This window comes from Stenella coeruleoalba (genome assembly GCF_951394435.1).
Source record: "Stenella coeruleoalba genome assembly, chromosome: 4".
Taxonomy (NCBI): domain Eukaryota; kingdom Metazoa; phylum Chordata; class Mammalia; order Artiodactyla; family Delphinidae; genus Stenella; species Stenella coeruleoalba.
Window position 1 is genome coordinate 64,334,673 of NC_137149.1, and position 15,860 is coordinate 64,350,532.

At 43.3% G+C, this 15,860-nt stretch overlaps 1 protein-coding gene across 15 annotated transcripts in view; it reads right to left on the bottom strand.

Annotated features, from left to right (window-relative positions):
- Positions 1–4,256: 4,256 nt before the first annotated feature.
- Positions 4,257–15,860, bottom strand: part of RBM47 (RNA binding motif protein 47) — a 237,747-nt gene continuing 226,143 nt past the window's right edge. For 12 of the 15 annotated variants that reach the window (XM_079919112.1, XM_079919113.1, XM_079919114.1 and 9 more), the window contains 3 exons: positions 15,115–15,321; positions 12,112–12,305; positions 4,257–7,094 (listed from right to left, as the gene is read on the bottom strand). In XM_079919112.1, the coding sequence (XP_079775238.1) occupies positions 6,861–7,094; positions 12,112–12,305; positions 15,115–15,321 (635 nt within the window). In that variant the 3' untranslated portion in view covers positions 4,257–6,860. The remainder of the gene's footprint in view (positions 7,095–12,111; positions 12,306–15,114; positions 15,322–15,860) is intronic. The other 3 variants (XM_079919108.1, XM_079919107.1, XM_079919109.1) reach the window with 3 other exon arrangements.

The following is a 15,860-nucleotide window of genomic DNA, read 5'->3' on the forward strand; positions in this document are numbered from 1 at the left end:
AATGACAAACAAGAAAGAGAAATACAGAGGGCAGGCTTTGACTGGGCACTCGATGGTTTAGATATTTGTACTTAGGGGTTAGGAAATTATGCTAAATAGGTAATTTTTGCTATTGTCTCATGTTCAGAATGCTTCTTTCTATAAATGCTCAAGCACATTTAGAATCAGTTGCATTTCCAGAGTTTCTCCTCTTAGGAGAGCATCTTATATGGAAAGGGGAGATTAGGTGCCCGTTGGGAAGCTGAGTTTGTATACGACTTTGTATGACTGAGAAAGTGTCGGTGGCCATATTTGAATTGGGGTGGGGGTGAAGCTGACAGAAATACCATTCCCTGGTGCCACCACAGTTTGGAATAAAAGTCTTGAGAAAGGAGAGGAAAAATCCCAGCAGAATGCAACTGGCATGACCCAATGTTATCATGGTACCATGAGCTCAAAATGTCTTGACCCAGCGCCCCCAGCAAGGTCATCTCAGAAACAATTGGGCTCCAGCAACTTGTCTTACCTGCCTCAGAATGACTAAGGCCTATTTAAGCCTCGTGTTTGGTTAATCATTAAAGAGTTTTGCCAAACAACGTAGAACAAGCCAAGAAAGAAGGGTGGCTAAAAATTAGCTCAGGAAAGGTCATATTTCTTGCAAATGCAAGGTTTGGTGTTGCTTTTGATTGTGTGTATAACTGTGTGGAATGGAGTCACAGGATATATAACCGTGTTGAGGAAGCCAGTGCGTGTCTGGAGGTTTTACGTGGGACCCTCGTCTACCCTCACAGTCATCTGGAGGACTACGGGCCTCCATCACCTTTGCTGAGAAGGCCGCATTCCTGTGGCGAGGGAGAGTGGGGACAGCTTGGCCGATGCTTGTTATCTGCTGTAAGACTCCAGAGAGGAAGGATGGAAGTCCCCAGAAGGTGGAACCTGGATCTAAAGAAGGAAGGGGTGGGAACCCTAAGAGCCTTGGCTGCCCCTACAAACTCTCCCATGGAAAGATCGGTGTTGGTGGGCATCACCTGGGGCCAGGAAGGCCGGAGAGAGGCAGTTGCCTGCTAGGGGAGTGCTCAGATGCGTCATACTGTTGATTGCTAGACAAGCCCTCAGCCTCTCAGTTTAGGTAAATGTGGGGCACCCCCATTTTCTAAAAGAAACTCAAAGTCCTAAATTGGCATGATTTAGGGTTCTTCCTACTTCCTTGTTATGCAGGCCAAATCTCTTCCTTCCAGTTAATATGGGCCTATCAATCATGTTTAGTGTTGGAGGGAACAAAGGTTGTGTTTCCCCACTCCACACCCTTTCTCCTCCTTTTTTGAGGTTGCCACACTGAACTTCTTTCAGGTACTTGACTATACCACGCTTTTTCTTCTGGGCCTGGGCATTTCCTGTTCCCTCTTCTCCCTGCTCATCTGCCCTTCCTCCTACTCATCCCGTCCTTCTTTGCTTAGATGCCACTTCCTCCCCAAAGTCTTCTTAACCCCTTGCCCAGGCCTGGGTGCGCCTCCCATTTCATAGCCCTTGCAACACTGCCTTATCACGCCCGGGAGTTTCTGGAGGGCAGAGAGGGTCGATTTTGTTGATCATTGTCTCTCCAGTGCCTCATACTGTTCTGGCACATAGCTGGAATTCAACAAATGTTTATTGAAAAAAATGGGTGAACAAGAGCATAAAAAGGTGCCAAATGGAAAGGCTTAAATGAGTTAATACAGTGGGGACGCATTCACACTACAGTTTAAAAAGAGGAAGAGAAAGGAAATAACTTTGTCTTTGACATACCAGGCTTTTTAAAGATTCATTAACTCATCTGATTTTCCCAATAACCTGATGAGGTCAGGATAATTATCTCTGTTTTACCAATTAAGAAACTGGTGCTCAGAGAGGCAAGGCGTCTTTTCCAAGGTCACACAGCTGGTAAAGAGCAAAGCTGGAGGTTCAGCCCCTAGGCATCCCAACTGCAAGCCCAGCCTGTTCTACCAGGCCACAGTGCTTGACAAGTATTTAGACAATTACATTTTGGTGTGAGGAGTTAAGAAACAGAGGAATACTGGGCACCTAGAGAGGGAAAACTAATGAGAAAGAGAAGAAAGGCTGTATCCAATCTGATAGCTTAGAACTTGGAATTGAAGCAAAACTCATCTCCTGAGTTTCATTCTGTATTTAAACCTACTCCTGTCCTTGACCTTGGATGGTCAAAGAGATGGAGAGTGTGTCAAGGAAGTGGTTGGGCAAGGATAAAGTGAATACATCTGTTATCCTATCAGTAATTTTTTTTTAAGATGAAGATATAATTTTTTTTTAGGGTCATTGTGCCAAATGTGATTTCATCAAAATAACAATGCCAAAATGTCACATTTCGTTTTTTAAAAAAACCCAACTCTGATATAAAGGTTGCCCAAAAGACTTTATAATATTGGGCTGGCCAAAAAGTTCGTTCGCGTTTTCTATACCATCTTACGGAAAACCCTGAATGAACTTTATGGCCAACCCAGTATCATGTAATATACTATATACATCTCTTGAAAATGGTCAACTACCCTAATGCCCTTAAAACAGGGCCTGGCAAGCCAGTAGAATCAATTATAGTTAACAAAATATACCCAGCACAGTGTAGGCCATGTCACAGCACCCAATAAAATGTTGGACTGTCCATAGGATTACCCTTCATGAGAAAAGAAAAATTAGAACTTTGTTTTCTAGCTGTTTTGACTTCCAACTAAATAAGTGCTTATGCACGTTGTCTTGACAGATATTTTTGGAATTAAAACAAATTGGGGCATCTATCCTAGTGAAGAAGCAGAAGGGTATAGTTGACTTCTTAACAATAGTTGTTTAGCCCTCTCCATAATCCTCGATACGGCGCTGTAGATCGAATTCCTTAAATCTACCAGACAATTTTAGCAGCTCACCTAGTGCTATGTCTTCCAGGCTGAAAGGAGGCATTTCAGCCATTCTTCCTTCAGTTCCCATCCCCCCAAGGAAAGAGGCTGCATTTGAAAACACACTAAAAGCCAAACAACAGAAAAGAAACTACACTTGGAGAAAAGCTTTCCTTTTCTTTTTGTTGACCGTGAAGTTGGTTGTTGGCACTACCGAATCTGTCCACGTCCAGGGTCAGTGTGTTTGCTGTTCGAAAGTATCTGGGACTTGGAGTCTGAGCACAGATTTCTGCCCTGGTTCCTACCAGCTGTGGGACCTTGGTCAGTCACATATCTGCTCTGCGTACTTCACTGAGTTCTTGTGAGGTCCCGTGGCAATGGAAGCCAAAAGCCTAATGAATCACCCAAGCAAAGCTTTTATCCCCACCCAACACACTATTGACCTGCTTATTTTGTCCGTGTTCTCCCACTGGAATGTAAGCTCTATGTGTGCAAGGTTTTGTTGGTTTTGTTGATGCTGTAGTCACCGCAGCTCCTAGAACAAAGCCGGGCAGGGCAGCATCTAGTAGAGGTGTAATATGCATTTTGTAAGACTGTTAATTCTTTTTCTGACAAGAGCAATCAAACTCTGATTCTGCAACTTGAAAAGCATCTGTACTCTTCTCCTAGAACAAGAAGGAGTCAGCAGATCTTGTTCCCCTTGAAAATACTGGCTAATGATCTGTCATCTTGGGAAGTTCCCTGGCCTCTTCTGCCTCTGAAAGAGGCTTTTTCCTTTTAAGAGGAAGCAGGAAGTTAGAATTCTAAGAAATGTGGGTCCGGAGGCCATGACCCAGGCTGCTCAAGACTAAGAAGGTAAAATTCTTAATCAACGGCAAAGCCACGTGGGGCAGTTTTTAGAAGTAATTCCACTGACAACCTACCAGTTTCCCTTGAATCATTTGATTGGCTTTGCTGATGGATCCTACCTGAAGTTAGTGATGATCTCGAGAGAAAAAGGCAGTACCCTGCTAATCTTGCCGGGTGCTGTGAAAAAGGTGAAACAGAGGGCTTTGGTTTCCAATGCGGTGACCAACATTAGGTTACCCCAGCACTTTCATGAGACCACCAAACAACTCAAGGTCACATCAACTGCCTCCACGTAGATTTCTGAGTGTAAAGCTCTTGGGATCATAAACAAACCAGTGCCGAGAACAGTGACAGGCTTTGCCACATCCCATTCTAATCCAGATGCTGAGTAGTAGATGAATGCTCAACTTTCCACCACCTGGGCACAAGTTTGAAGACACTGATAATTTACAATGTTTACTATGTGCCTCATCTTCATTAGTAATTCCAGATCAAAGATATGATTTTCTCCAGCTGAAAATAATGAACTAGTCAGTTCCTTCTATGCTGTAAGGGTTATTCTAATTTTGTTAGGAAAAAAAATGTGTATAAAGAAAAACACAATTTAAAATAAGGTCTTGAAATTGCTTTAAAGAAAGCTTTATTTACTACATACATCCTAAGAATGTATTGTAAATGAAGCAAGATCTAAATAAACTTAAAAGCTTTTCAAATACAATGCAACTAAAGATAACAACTAAACTGCTAGCATGTTTGAAAACAGAGAACTCGAAAGTTTGGGTTTTTTTTAAACATTTATATAGTTTGTTCTTAACCCTAAAAAAAGTTCACATTTCAAGTTACAAACTTACCTCAGTAGTGTACATATGTGAAATGTTTTTCAAACAACAGGAACAGACAGACCATAGGTAGGTAGGAGGCTCACTGATACTTAACGGGCTATGTCAGCAACACTTACTTTTAAGGTAGTTTGGTAGTTGCCATGTTAAGACACCATTTTTTTCCTTTTTCTTTTTTGCAAATAATCTACAGGCACATGTAAAATACAGTAAGACCCCTGGGTCAGTCTCATCTAGTGAACCTCTGTGATAATGAATCCTTCACTGGAAGGAGAGTAGGAGAGTACTTCTTCCATATAAAGTCAAAGGATGGGGATCTAATCCAGACTGCATTTTGTTGGATTACTCATAACAACAGATTTGAGTTTGGATGCAGTTTGCTGGGTACAGAATCAGGAACATTGCACAATTACTTTATGTCATTTAAGAACGATGGAAAGGAAGGTTAGGAATGTTTAAAGGCCTTCGCAGGCACTCAATAATTTTATAGAATAGTTAAATAAATATTGCTTATATATAAAAAATTCAACCCACCCTAAGATGAGGGAGAAGAGGGCATTTGGGAATCTCTTAATTTAAAATGGAAAACAAAACTAGTACGTTTGCTAAGGGCACTATCCTATTATTAATCCACAATAAGAATGCAGCCATCAGCAAAATTCAGTGAGTAGAAGGTTTGATGGAATCTCCAATATGACATAAAAACACAACTGTGGCCGTGCCATCTATTGCACACCTCACTTCCTTGATAGAACCTTTAAAAAGAAAAATTCCAAGTTGGTGTATTTCCTAAAGTAGATGACAATCTTAACAGTTTACTGTATTTTACATTCACTCTGCTAAACAAAGGCCTTTAACCAGGCACAAAACACTGCAACGATACATTTACTTCCTACGAAAACAAAACTGTTCAATAACATTGAAATAAAATGGTTTCACTTTGCATTCAACTAGGTACCATGAACTTCTGCAACATAAAACAGCTAAAAACAAGGATTAGGAGATATTTACAAACTATCTGTTACTCCTGCAGGTCTCTCCTCCTCCTCCTGGCTGTGCATGCCCCAATTCAGTTCACCTGCCACCTGCATGGCAACGGAGGGAGGCCCTGTTCAAGAAACATAGTATTTCCAACACCGTGACAACCACAGACATTTCGCATGAAACGTGGTAAGGCAACTAGAAGCATATCTGCCGACAAGAGTCTTTCAGGGTCTTGTCTACAATAACATTCTCTGTCTCTACAAACTTATACTTCAAAACAAATATAATAACATAAAAGCATTAGGAAAGGAATGAAAGTTGTATATTGGACAATTAAATAGCTATGCAAAGATGTCTTATGCAAACTATTAAAATCTTGTGCTTACACATACTCTGCTATTGAAAATACCTCCCAACCAAACCAAACGCCCCCAAAAAACCAAAAACCCATAACAAAAAACCCCAACAAAAAGAAGTATAAAAGTCATCAATGTTTTCTCTGTCAGAGTAATGCATTTGTCCTAGACTTGCCGAACACAAAGGTGGGTCTGGGAACAGGGGGACAGGGTGGCTAGTGGGTGGGGAGAGAACCTATCTAAGAGCAAAGGCACTTGGAGAAGGAACAGGGACCCAGGGTGATGGTGGCAGGTGAGAGAGCTTTCCAGTGTTTGGACTCAGAAGTGTGACAAGTCTTTCAATGTTGGCTTAAGGAGAGGTCGAGTGTTTAAAAAACAGAACCGTCATGGATAACACATAGTAACACCCGTCAACTTTTAATTCCAGCAGAAATAGAGGTTTCACTCATTTTAAAATTGCACTTTCCAGTATAACTTTTAAAATAACGTTTTATGTAGTATTTTTAAAGCACTATTGTTTGTATCTTTAAATATTGAATATATTTTTCAAAATAGTTCCCTAGCTGCTCAAGTGTGCTTTTTAATATATAGTTGATATATTTACTATTGAAGGTACTACAAAATAGAAATCTCTGGAGTGCAGAAGTTAAGAAAATAACCTTCATACTGAAAATATATCCTTAAAAATACAAAAACGAAAACCTCTATACAAATGTACTACAGCATACAAATTTTTAAGAGATGGTGTTTAAGGCACAAACCATTGCAAGCCTCTTAGAAATGTACAAACACAGGTCTGCTAAATTGAAAACAGTCTTAAAAAAACTAGTGAAAACTTCATGTATATAAAATATTCCAGTATGGTATCTGATAACATTCTTCACGTTCGGGTTTCGTGTGTGCTAACCCAACACGTTCTTTCTTCATAAATAGTAAAGTGTTCCTTCAGTGGTCGTGGTGGGTGGATCTCAGTAGGTCTGGTAGACGTCGTGGATGGGCACCTGGATAGCAGCGGCGGGGAAGGCCTGAGGTATGTAGCCTGCGTACCCGCTGTAGACGGCGGCCGCCGCGTTCTTCTGCAGCGTGGCGATCGTAGCTGTGGTCGGAGCAGCAAATGGCACATAACTGGCCCCGTAGATCCCGGCAGCGGGAATTCTCTGAACGTTCGGAGCCACCGTGTACACTGGAGTTATTGGGCGGCCCTGAGGAGGAGGGAGAGAAAGAATCCTTACTGAACATGTGTAGCTACTTATCCATTCATTCATTCATTGATTCATTCAACTCCCAGGAGTCTGGAGGAGAAACAGACAGAGAAACAAAAGTTGCCATTCTTGGGCTTCCCTGGTGGTGCAGTGGTTAAGAATCCGCCTGCCAATGCAGGGGACTCGGGTTCGAGCCCTGGTCTGGGAAGATCCCACATGCCGCAGAGCAACTAAGCCCGTGCGCCACAACTACTGAGCCTGCACTCTAGAGATGGCGAGCCACAACTGCTGAGCCCACGTGCCGCAACTACTGAAGCCCAGGCGCCTAGAGCCCATGCTCCACAAGAGAAGCCACTGCAATGAGAAGCCCACGCACCGCAATGAAGAGTAGCCCCCCGCTCGCCGCCACTAGAGAAAGCCCGCGCGCAGCAACGAAGACCCAACGCAGCCAAAAATAAATAAATAATTTATTTAAAAACAAAACAAAACAAAAGTTGCCATTCTCAGGGCAGAAAGGCAGAGGGGTAGACAAACAGTAACTGTAAGGGAGTGAGGCAGGAGCCATTAAAGTAAGGTGAAGTTGCATCCTCAAGGCTCATTCGAATTCAGCTGGTGACACTGATGGAATTGGAATGCTCTGGGAAAGTTCCAATGCTCTGGAATCTTCTGCCCACCATTCCACACAATCAGCCTATGCCCCAGAGTGAGCTAGAGATGGGAGTTGAGGTCTACCCTTTACTCAGTTGATCTCACTGTAACTAAGAAGAAAAATTTTTCCTGAAATACAGGCCAGCTGCCTCAACCCATACTTAACTGAAGAAACATGATGTTTCAAGAACGGAGAGAAAGAAGCATAGTCTGTGACAACTTTACGGAACAAAGTACACAGATCTCCAAAGGGTCAGCTTCTTAAGCTGTGACCTAAAAAGATTGTGACCAGACACAATTTTCAGCAAATGTGATCTCTTCAACCATCTCCCACCTAAGATATGACACCACTATATAAACAAATTGCTGCAGAAGCTTCGAGAAGGAGCCAACTAACTTGAGGAGCCAGAGAAAGCATCTCAGAAGTGGAGACATTTGAGCTGGGTTCTGAAGAATAAGGTGGGACTTCCACATGAGGAGGAAGTGGGGAAAGACAAGCTAACTGAAGCTGCCTCACTGCAGATGCCATGCTGGCTCTGAAAGTCCCTGCTGCTTCCTTCCCTCCATTTGTAAGTGTAACATACCATGTTTTCAGAACAAATGGGAGTATGCAGGGAAGACTGGTTCCGTATTTCCCGAAGTGTTTGCTACGGAGCTCGTTCTCTGAGCCGCTTTATGGAAAAGTAGATAGATGTTTGGTAAAATAAAACACACATTTAACAAAACATCTGGTGCACCTTATGTTTCATAGAATGCCCTCTAGTACGTGCTGCTGTGGTCTCCTTGTCTTAATGTATCTTTAAAATAAACAATTCAGGATATGTGAAATGGAGAATTAGGTTTTAAAAAATTACTTCTTCCTGGATTTTTATAAAGGAATTACTTATCATTCCTCTACAATACCTGCAAATCAGAGTCACAAAATTATGTGCAAAGGAACTTCATAACCTAAGAGTCATTTCTTTCAACTGTAACCAAAATAATAATTATACTAAATGATAACAATAACAGAGAGATTATAGTCTGCTAGGCACTATTCTAAGTGCCTTATTTGTATGATGTTATTTTTCTTTGAAAAATATTTTTTTACCTATTTCTTTTTATTTATAAATTTATTTTTTGTTTATTTTTGGCTGCATTAGGTCTTTGTTGCTGCGTGTGGGCTTCCTCTAGTTGCGGTGAGCGGGGGCTACTCTTCATTGCGGTGCGCAGGCTTCTCATTGCGGTGGCTTCTCTTGCTGCAGAGCACGGGCTCTAGGCACGCAGGTTTCGGTAGTTGTGGCTCACGGGCTCAGCAGTTGTGGCTCGTGGGCTCTAGCGCGCAGGCTTAGTAGTTGTGGTGCCCGGGCTTAGTTGCTCCACGGCAATCCTAACCACTTCATCACCAGGGAAGTCCCGGTGACATAGCTTTTAAGCAAGGGGATGTGTGACTCTGGAGCCTGTGCGTTTAGCCTTGCATTATCCTGCCTCCTACAATGCAGTCACAATGAATATCTTATTAGAAACGCTTTACGACCAGGCAGACAATCTTCGGAACTGGGAAGACTGTGGTTTACAGCAAGACAGCAAGCCATCTTTTCCAAATGTGTAGACATCTCTTTAATGACAAATGCACAAAGGGAAGGAATCACAGGGAAGGTGACATCTGAGAAAAACCTTTCCATGTGCTACAGTGCAGCCCAACACCTGGGCTCAGGTGAGCGCAATGGGGTTGGGCTGAGCATAGGGAGTTGGGGAGGGAGAGAGAAAAAGGCCTCAAATTTTGCTCCTCTCAAAAAACGAACGGTTATCTTTGCTCTACCTATACCACCGACTTGTTGTGAAGACTGAGAACACTTTGAGAAATCAACGTGAAAAAATGATCGTCTATACCTGCAAGTTTTTTTTTTAATTGCTTGCAAAGGCTATATGAAACTTTGGATATAAAATGGCTAAACAGGAACATCCCTGAGCACCTGCAAAACAGAGGAGGAAGATTGAAGGTGTTCCCCAAGAAGGTTCTGGAAGCCATGCTGGGAACTGATTTCCAGTGTTGCTCTACTCCAAAAAGGTTTCTATTTACTGATCCGTGGAGCTTAAAATGCTCCTTGGGAACTTCCCTGGTGGCACAGTGGTTAGGATTCTGTGCTCCCAGGGCAGGGGGCCTGGGTTTGATCCCTGGTCAGGGAACTAGATCCCACATGCATGCTGCAACTAAGAGTTTGCATGCCGCAACTAAGGAGCCCGCCAGCCGCAACTAAGATCCAGGGCAACCAAATAAATAAATGAATAAATATTAAAAAAAAAAAAAAGCTTCTCCCTCTGCTGCAATTTGGCAGAGAACACAGAGGCGGCAGAGAACACAGAGGCGGCAGAGGACTGAACATGTCAGAGAACCCAGGTCAGTGAACTCGAGGCAGGACACAGAGTACTTAGACCTGAGGGAGAGTGGCAGGGCCACACACACTCAAAGAAGCCATTCCCACGTTACAAAGGAAGTAGCTCCTGGCATTCTGCAGAATATACTGGAGAAGGAAACAATCTCCACAGGAATGAACTGCTAATGACAGCACACTGAACAGATTCCCAAACCACAACTTCGTGTAAAGACCCCACGGCAGCATCCAGTGCAGACTGACATAAGATAGAAACAGTCTGCATTCCAGAATGTGATCATGAAGTCTGGAACTTGGGGTCCACCAGAACTGTGACCATGCAGCAAAGACGAAAGTTCACGAGTTTCTTAGTAAAGAGGAATTACAAATTATTAGCAGAATTCCACAAAGTAATGCCTGTAGGTTACTGTATATATTTATAGTCAGGCCACAGGAATAACTACTTTCTGAGTCATTTCCAACCTATGCCTTTTTTTGGCTTTTTGCAGTTAAAGAATACTTGACGATATATTGATAGATAAATAAACTTCACATGGCCTGACCCTTTCTGAAGAGTGCAGTCAAGACTGGGGCTCAGGGCTTCCCTGGTGGCGCAGTGGTTGGGAGTCCACCTGCCGATGCAGGGGACGCGGGTTCGTGCCCTGGTCCGGGAAGATCCCACATGCCGCGGAGCGGCTAGGCCCGTGAGCCATGGCCGCTGAGCCTGTGCGTCCAGAGCCTGTGCTCCACAACGGGAGAGGCCACACAGTAAGAGGCCCGCGTACCGCAAAAAAAAAAAAAAAAAAAAAAAAAAAAGACTGGGGCTCAGAGTGGGCAACAGCAAGCAAACAGCAGGCTACTGTGAGGGTTCACAGTCTGGCTCTGTTTCGGCATCACTGAGGAGCTGGGACAAAATATGGATTCTAGAACCCCAGCCCAGTTCTGCTGAACTGGAATCTTCTGGGCTTTGAATCTAAGAATCTCTGTTCTATCAATATAAACATGTCCCCTGGATAATTCTTACTCAATTAGATAAAAGACATCCCCGGCCTGAGTTTTTAATATGCTTGTTGATTGATAAGGTAGTTGAGATTCACTGCCTCACAAAGGAGAGCTTCAACGAGATTATTTTTCTCTCTGGATGAATGATATATCACGTATTCCCTGTGTGTTACACATTGCAGATACAAAGCAATATAAGACGTAACTCTTGTTCTGGAAGAACTTCGTTTTAATTGGGGAGATAGAACACACTGGCAGTCAAATGCCAAGTAATACTGTAGGTAATGAGAAGTATGGGAGACATGATTTCCAAGGTGAGATGTGGATGGGAAAGATTCTAGAGAAGAAACCACAGAGAGGTTTCTGAGTAAGCAGAGGTGGGGAAGGAGGATGGAATAGTAAGACTGGATTGGGAGGAGATATGGGAATAGTTGGATATGGTTGTAAGAGAGGAGTAAAGGCAGATTTTGTAAAGTTTCATGTATCTTTATCTCTATAGATATTTCTCTAGACATTTCTCTCTCTACAGCCACACGTATATATATGTATACATGTATACATATGTATCTACTGATACAGAGAGAGGGAGGGAGGGAGTGAGGGAGCAGCAGAACTTTAAATAACTCTTCACTGAACTATAATCTGGAATGGGAAAACGTGAACTATCTCCTGGGATTTTGTGTGTCAGCTCCTTAACAATAAGAACATGAGTTAAAAATTATCCAGTATCATAAAAAAAAATAGTATGTATAATATTATGACACTGAAAAATTACACATGCCATTTCTGCATATTGCTTCCCATCTTTAATACAGTGACGATATTGGGGTAGTACAATTATTACTAAAATTTTTTCTGTCCTGCCATGATTTATCTTACAAAATTTGTCTGTCATCCAGTCCCATAGTTCTAACAGAGAGCTAGGCACACAGTAAATTCTCCTGTGGAGTATTAAATGAATCCACGACACATGAGGCCTCACACAAACGCAACGACCGCAGTAAGAACCCTACCTGGAAAGGTGGTGGCGTGGACACGGCAGGGATGACGGCGGCAGCCGCGGCCGCGGCGGCGCTGGCTGGGTCTGGCTGCACAGCGATGGGGCTGATCATGTGCTCCATTGTGTGGATTTTACCATCTTCAATCATTTTAGGAGCCGGAGCTGCCTGAAACATGGAATACTGGGCCCCGATGGCAGGGATGGCCACTGCAAGAGAAGTAAGAAGGAAACACAGGTCAGTCATCCAGTCACTGAAGGAGGTCCATCACTTTCTCAATATTTTTAAAAACCAAGTTTAGCAGCCAAGGGCTCTCCCTGCTAACTAATGCTCCCTCAGTACAGGTGCTACCCAAGAGGAAGAGAGAGGAGGTGGCAGGTACCCCTCCTCCCCTTGACTTGACTTTCAAAAGGAAACACATGGGTACCAATGGGGTCTCCCCACAGATCATCAGGGAAGGAAAGCTTAGAGTTAGGTTTCTGCACCTACATTTCCTACTGCTTCTAACAGAAAATCGCATTTTGACTCTTACTCTTGAGGTTCTACAGAGCAAGAAAGGGCCTTCTAATTCTGAGAAAACAGTCTCAGAATAAGAAGTGAGAGCAGAGGCTTGAGGCCCAAGAGTGTAAGAAGGAGACTGCTGGTTCCTTATCACTCATCTAATTCGTTACCAGACCCTCTGCCCTTTTCACTTTCACCACGCTTTAAAAAGCTGGTGCTGTTGAGGGTTTCATTTTGAGAACTCAGAGGTCTGTGTACATCCTCCCCACCCCACATTTCAGATTTCAATATTACTGACTCAAGGAAAAATACATAATAAAAAATGGAAAATTCCCTAATTTTCTAATGGCCAGTCATAATAGCAAAGCAGTAGAGTGACTGCTTTTTTTGGTGGTACCTGCCAATTCAAAGACATGTTTCTGTGAGTCAAGTCCAAAGGGCTCATTTCAACCAGAGATTCAAACAGACAGCAGTTATTGAATGTCAATGTATGATAAGGAGAGGTAAAAAGAAAAAAAAATACTAGCCCTGATGTGGGGGAGTTTGCGTGAGTGTGTGGTATGTGTGTGTTGCAAGGAAGAGCAAGAATATTGAAATGCATACACAAAGTAACCTTTCACTTATGTTTCTTCTCCAACTGTAAGTAATTTCTTCTAATAAAAGCTGACGATATAAGGTAAAGAGAAATGACTGTGGGCTAAACAATGATACAGCCATTCAATAAAATATACCTAAAATCTTTTTTTTTTTTTTTTTTTTGCGGTACGCGGGCTTCTCACTGCTGTGGCCTCTCCCGTTGCAGAGCACAGGCTCCGGACACACAGGCTCAGTGGCCATGGCTCACGGGCGCAGCCGCTCCACGGCATGTGGGATCTTCCTGGACCGGGGCACGAATCTGTGTCCCCTGCATCGGCAGGTGGACTCTCAACCACTGCGCCACCAGGGAAGCCCAAAATATACCTAAAAGCTTAACCAAATCTTTTACCTGCCTTTCCATCCATGTGATCTTGTGCCCAGATACTTCACTACTGCCCTGGTGTTCCTCCTAAAATACATAGTGCTAATTTTCTGGATTAATCAGAAATAGAGGTCATGGGGATAGGGCCCAGAAAGGGTTATAAGTTTGAGCTATATTTGAGTTGTACTAAGCAACTCTGGATTATTCTGGCTGTCAGCTACTACATGCCCCAGAACACAACTATATGCTTAAAGGTTGTTTAAGAGTTCTTTTCTCTAGTTAAGTCTTAAGCTAATGCCAACAGGAGTCCCTTTCCCAACAAGTAGAAGTGACAAGTCTTGTATCCAGGCTCTGTTTTATGGAATTACAGGGAGAAACAGGATCTGTTTTACACTGCTTAAAGCACCAATGGCATTTATAAGGAAATCCAGTCTAAGGAGTCACTTACCTGCAGAAATTGCAGTATTTTTTCACAGGCATTTAAAAAAAAAAAACAAAAAAACACCGGATTACTTCAAAAGGAAGCTCTACTGGGAAAATGCTTTGTAAGCTCTGTGTGGCCAATGCCAACCTACGCTCCACCCGCACAGCTCCCTTGAGTCTGTTTCAGCCAGGAGAAGGAGTGCAGACCTCAGCCAACAGAAAGTCAGAGAGGCTGAGCTTCCAAGTGAGGATGTTCTCAAAGAGTTCTTCAATCTACCTTCCATGAGACCTGGAAAAGGTCTGGAGGAGGATCAGGGAAGAATCTCCCATGTGTGGGCTTGTGTGGTGTGTGTAAATAGGGAGTCTGTGCTATGTTCACACTGTGGAGTTAAATAAAGCTCCTTGCAGGTTAGGATCAGAAAGACCTGTTTCACATTAGGCCAACGAGCACTAACAATGTTGGAAAACTGGTTTGTGGGGCCTGGTTTGTGGAGGGTGGAAGCAAAGTTCAAGGTCCCTGGCTTGAATTACTTGAGTGCCCCTACCCCCAATCTACGGATCCAGCAAAAGGCGGAAATAAGAGCTGGAAATCAGCCGCAAAAACTTTCACTGCTGCTCCCAGGCATTCTGGTTTGTTAAGACCATGACAAGAGACAGCAGTGTTATTTGCTCCTGAAGGGGAATTTTCTACCCTTCCCAGCAACTCTCAGAACTAGCAAAGAAATGCGCCTTCTGGCTTCCGATGCATGTGGTAGAAATAGGCTTGAGTAAGGAGAAGAAAGTTTTTAGCTGGTAGAAGACACAGAAGAGACTCGTGTTCTTCTATCTCTGCACACCCCATCCCAATCTGCCTAGTTGAGAATCTGCCTAATTGAAAAAAAGCCTAACAACTGGTGATGCCCATTTGAAAAACCCACTAACGGAAAGTTTGACTGGAACGTGGTCAAAACTAGACACTAGACTATCTCCCTAAGTTCTAGATAAGAAGGCCCAGGAGGCCACATTCCTTGCCTAATCTTCGGTTGCCTTTGAGAAGAGGAACCCATATGCAGATAAAAGTACCCAAGGAAGTCACTTCAAAGGGAGGGCTGGGGTTCAGACTGGAAAGATCCATTCTCACGCCAGTTTATACTGACCTGTACCAGGTTTAATGGCAACTGGATTGACGGCAGAGATTTCCAAATTCGGTACAAGTTCATATCCTTTTTCTTGTTGTTTTCCTTTTCCTTCATGATATCGGCTATATATACCACGGCCAGCAGAATATCCCCCAAGGTAGGAACCCCTGGGCCCTGGGGCTCTGTTGCCAGCTGCACCTCGACCCCGGCCTCTTATGCTGCCTGCTTATAATAACAACACAAAACATGATGAGCTACCAATAGCAACAGTACAGGAGGCGGACCTTAGCTCAAGGTTCCTGGCACTTAGGTGTTTGCGCTGGCTCTAAGCTGCAGGTGGCTACACCTCTGCCCTTCAATGAGCCGGAAGATGCTTCACACCTTCTGTTCCAGCCTAGGTGCACCCTAACATGTCTGCTTAATGCAAGAGATGAACTTGAAGGGTGAGTTCCTAGGACTGCAACTGCAACTCCAATAAATAAACATGTTCACAGACTGTAACAAAGTTAGTTGTGGAAGGGGAACTGCTAGTCACCTTTCTCATTTTATGCGTGAGAAAACAAGCCTCGGGAGGTTAGAGGGGCTGACTTAAGTCACAGAAGCAGTTAATCAGAGAACAGGACCCAGAGGCTAAGCATTCTGCTTCCCAGTGTAATGCCTGGTTTCATTACAGGCTAGCCAGTGACTACAAACAACAAAACAACCCCAACAAAAAACCCAACGACAACACTGTGCCCCCTAATCCCCAACATTCTAAAGATTTC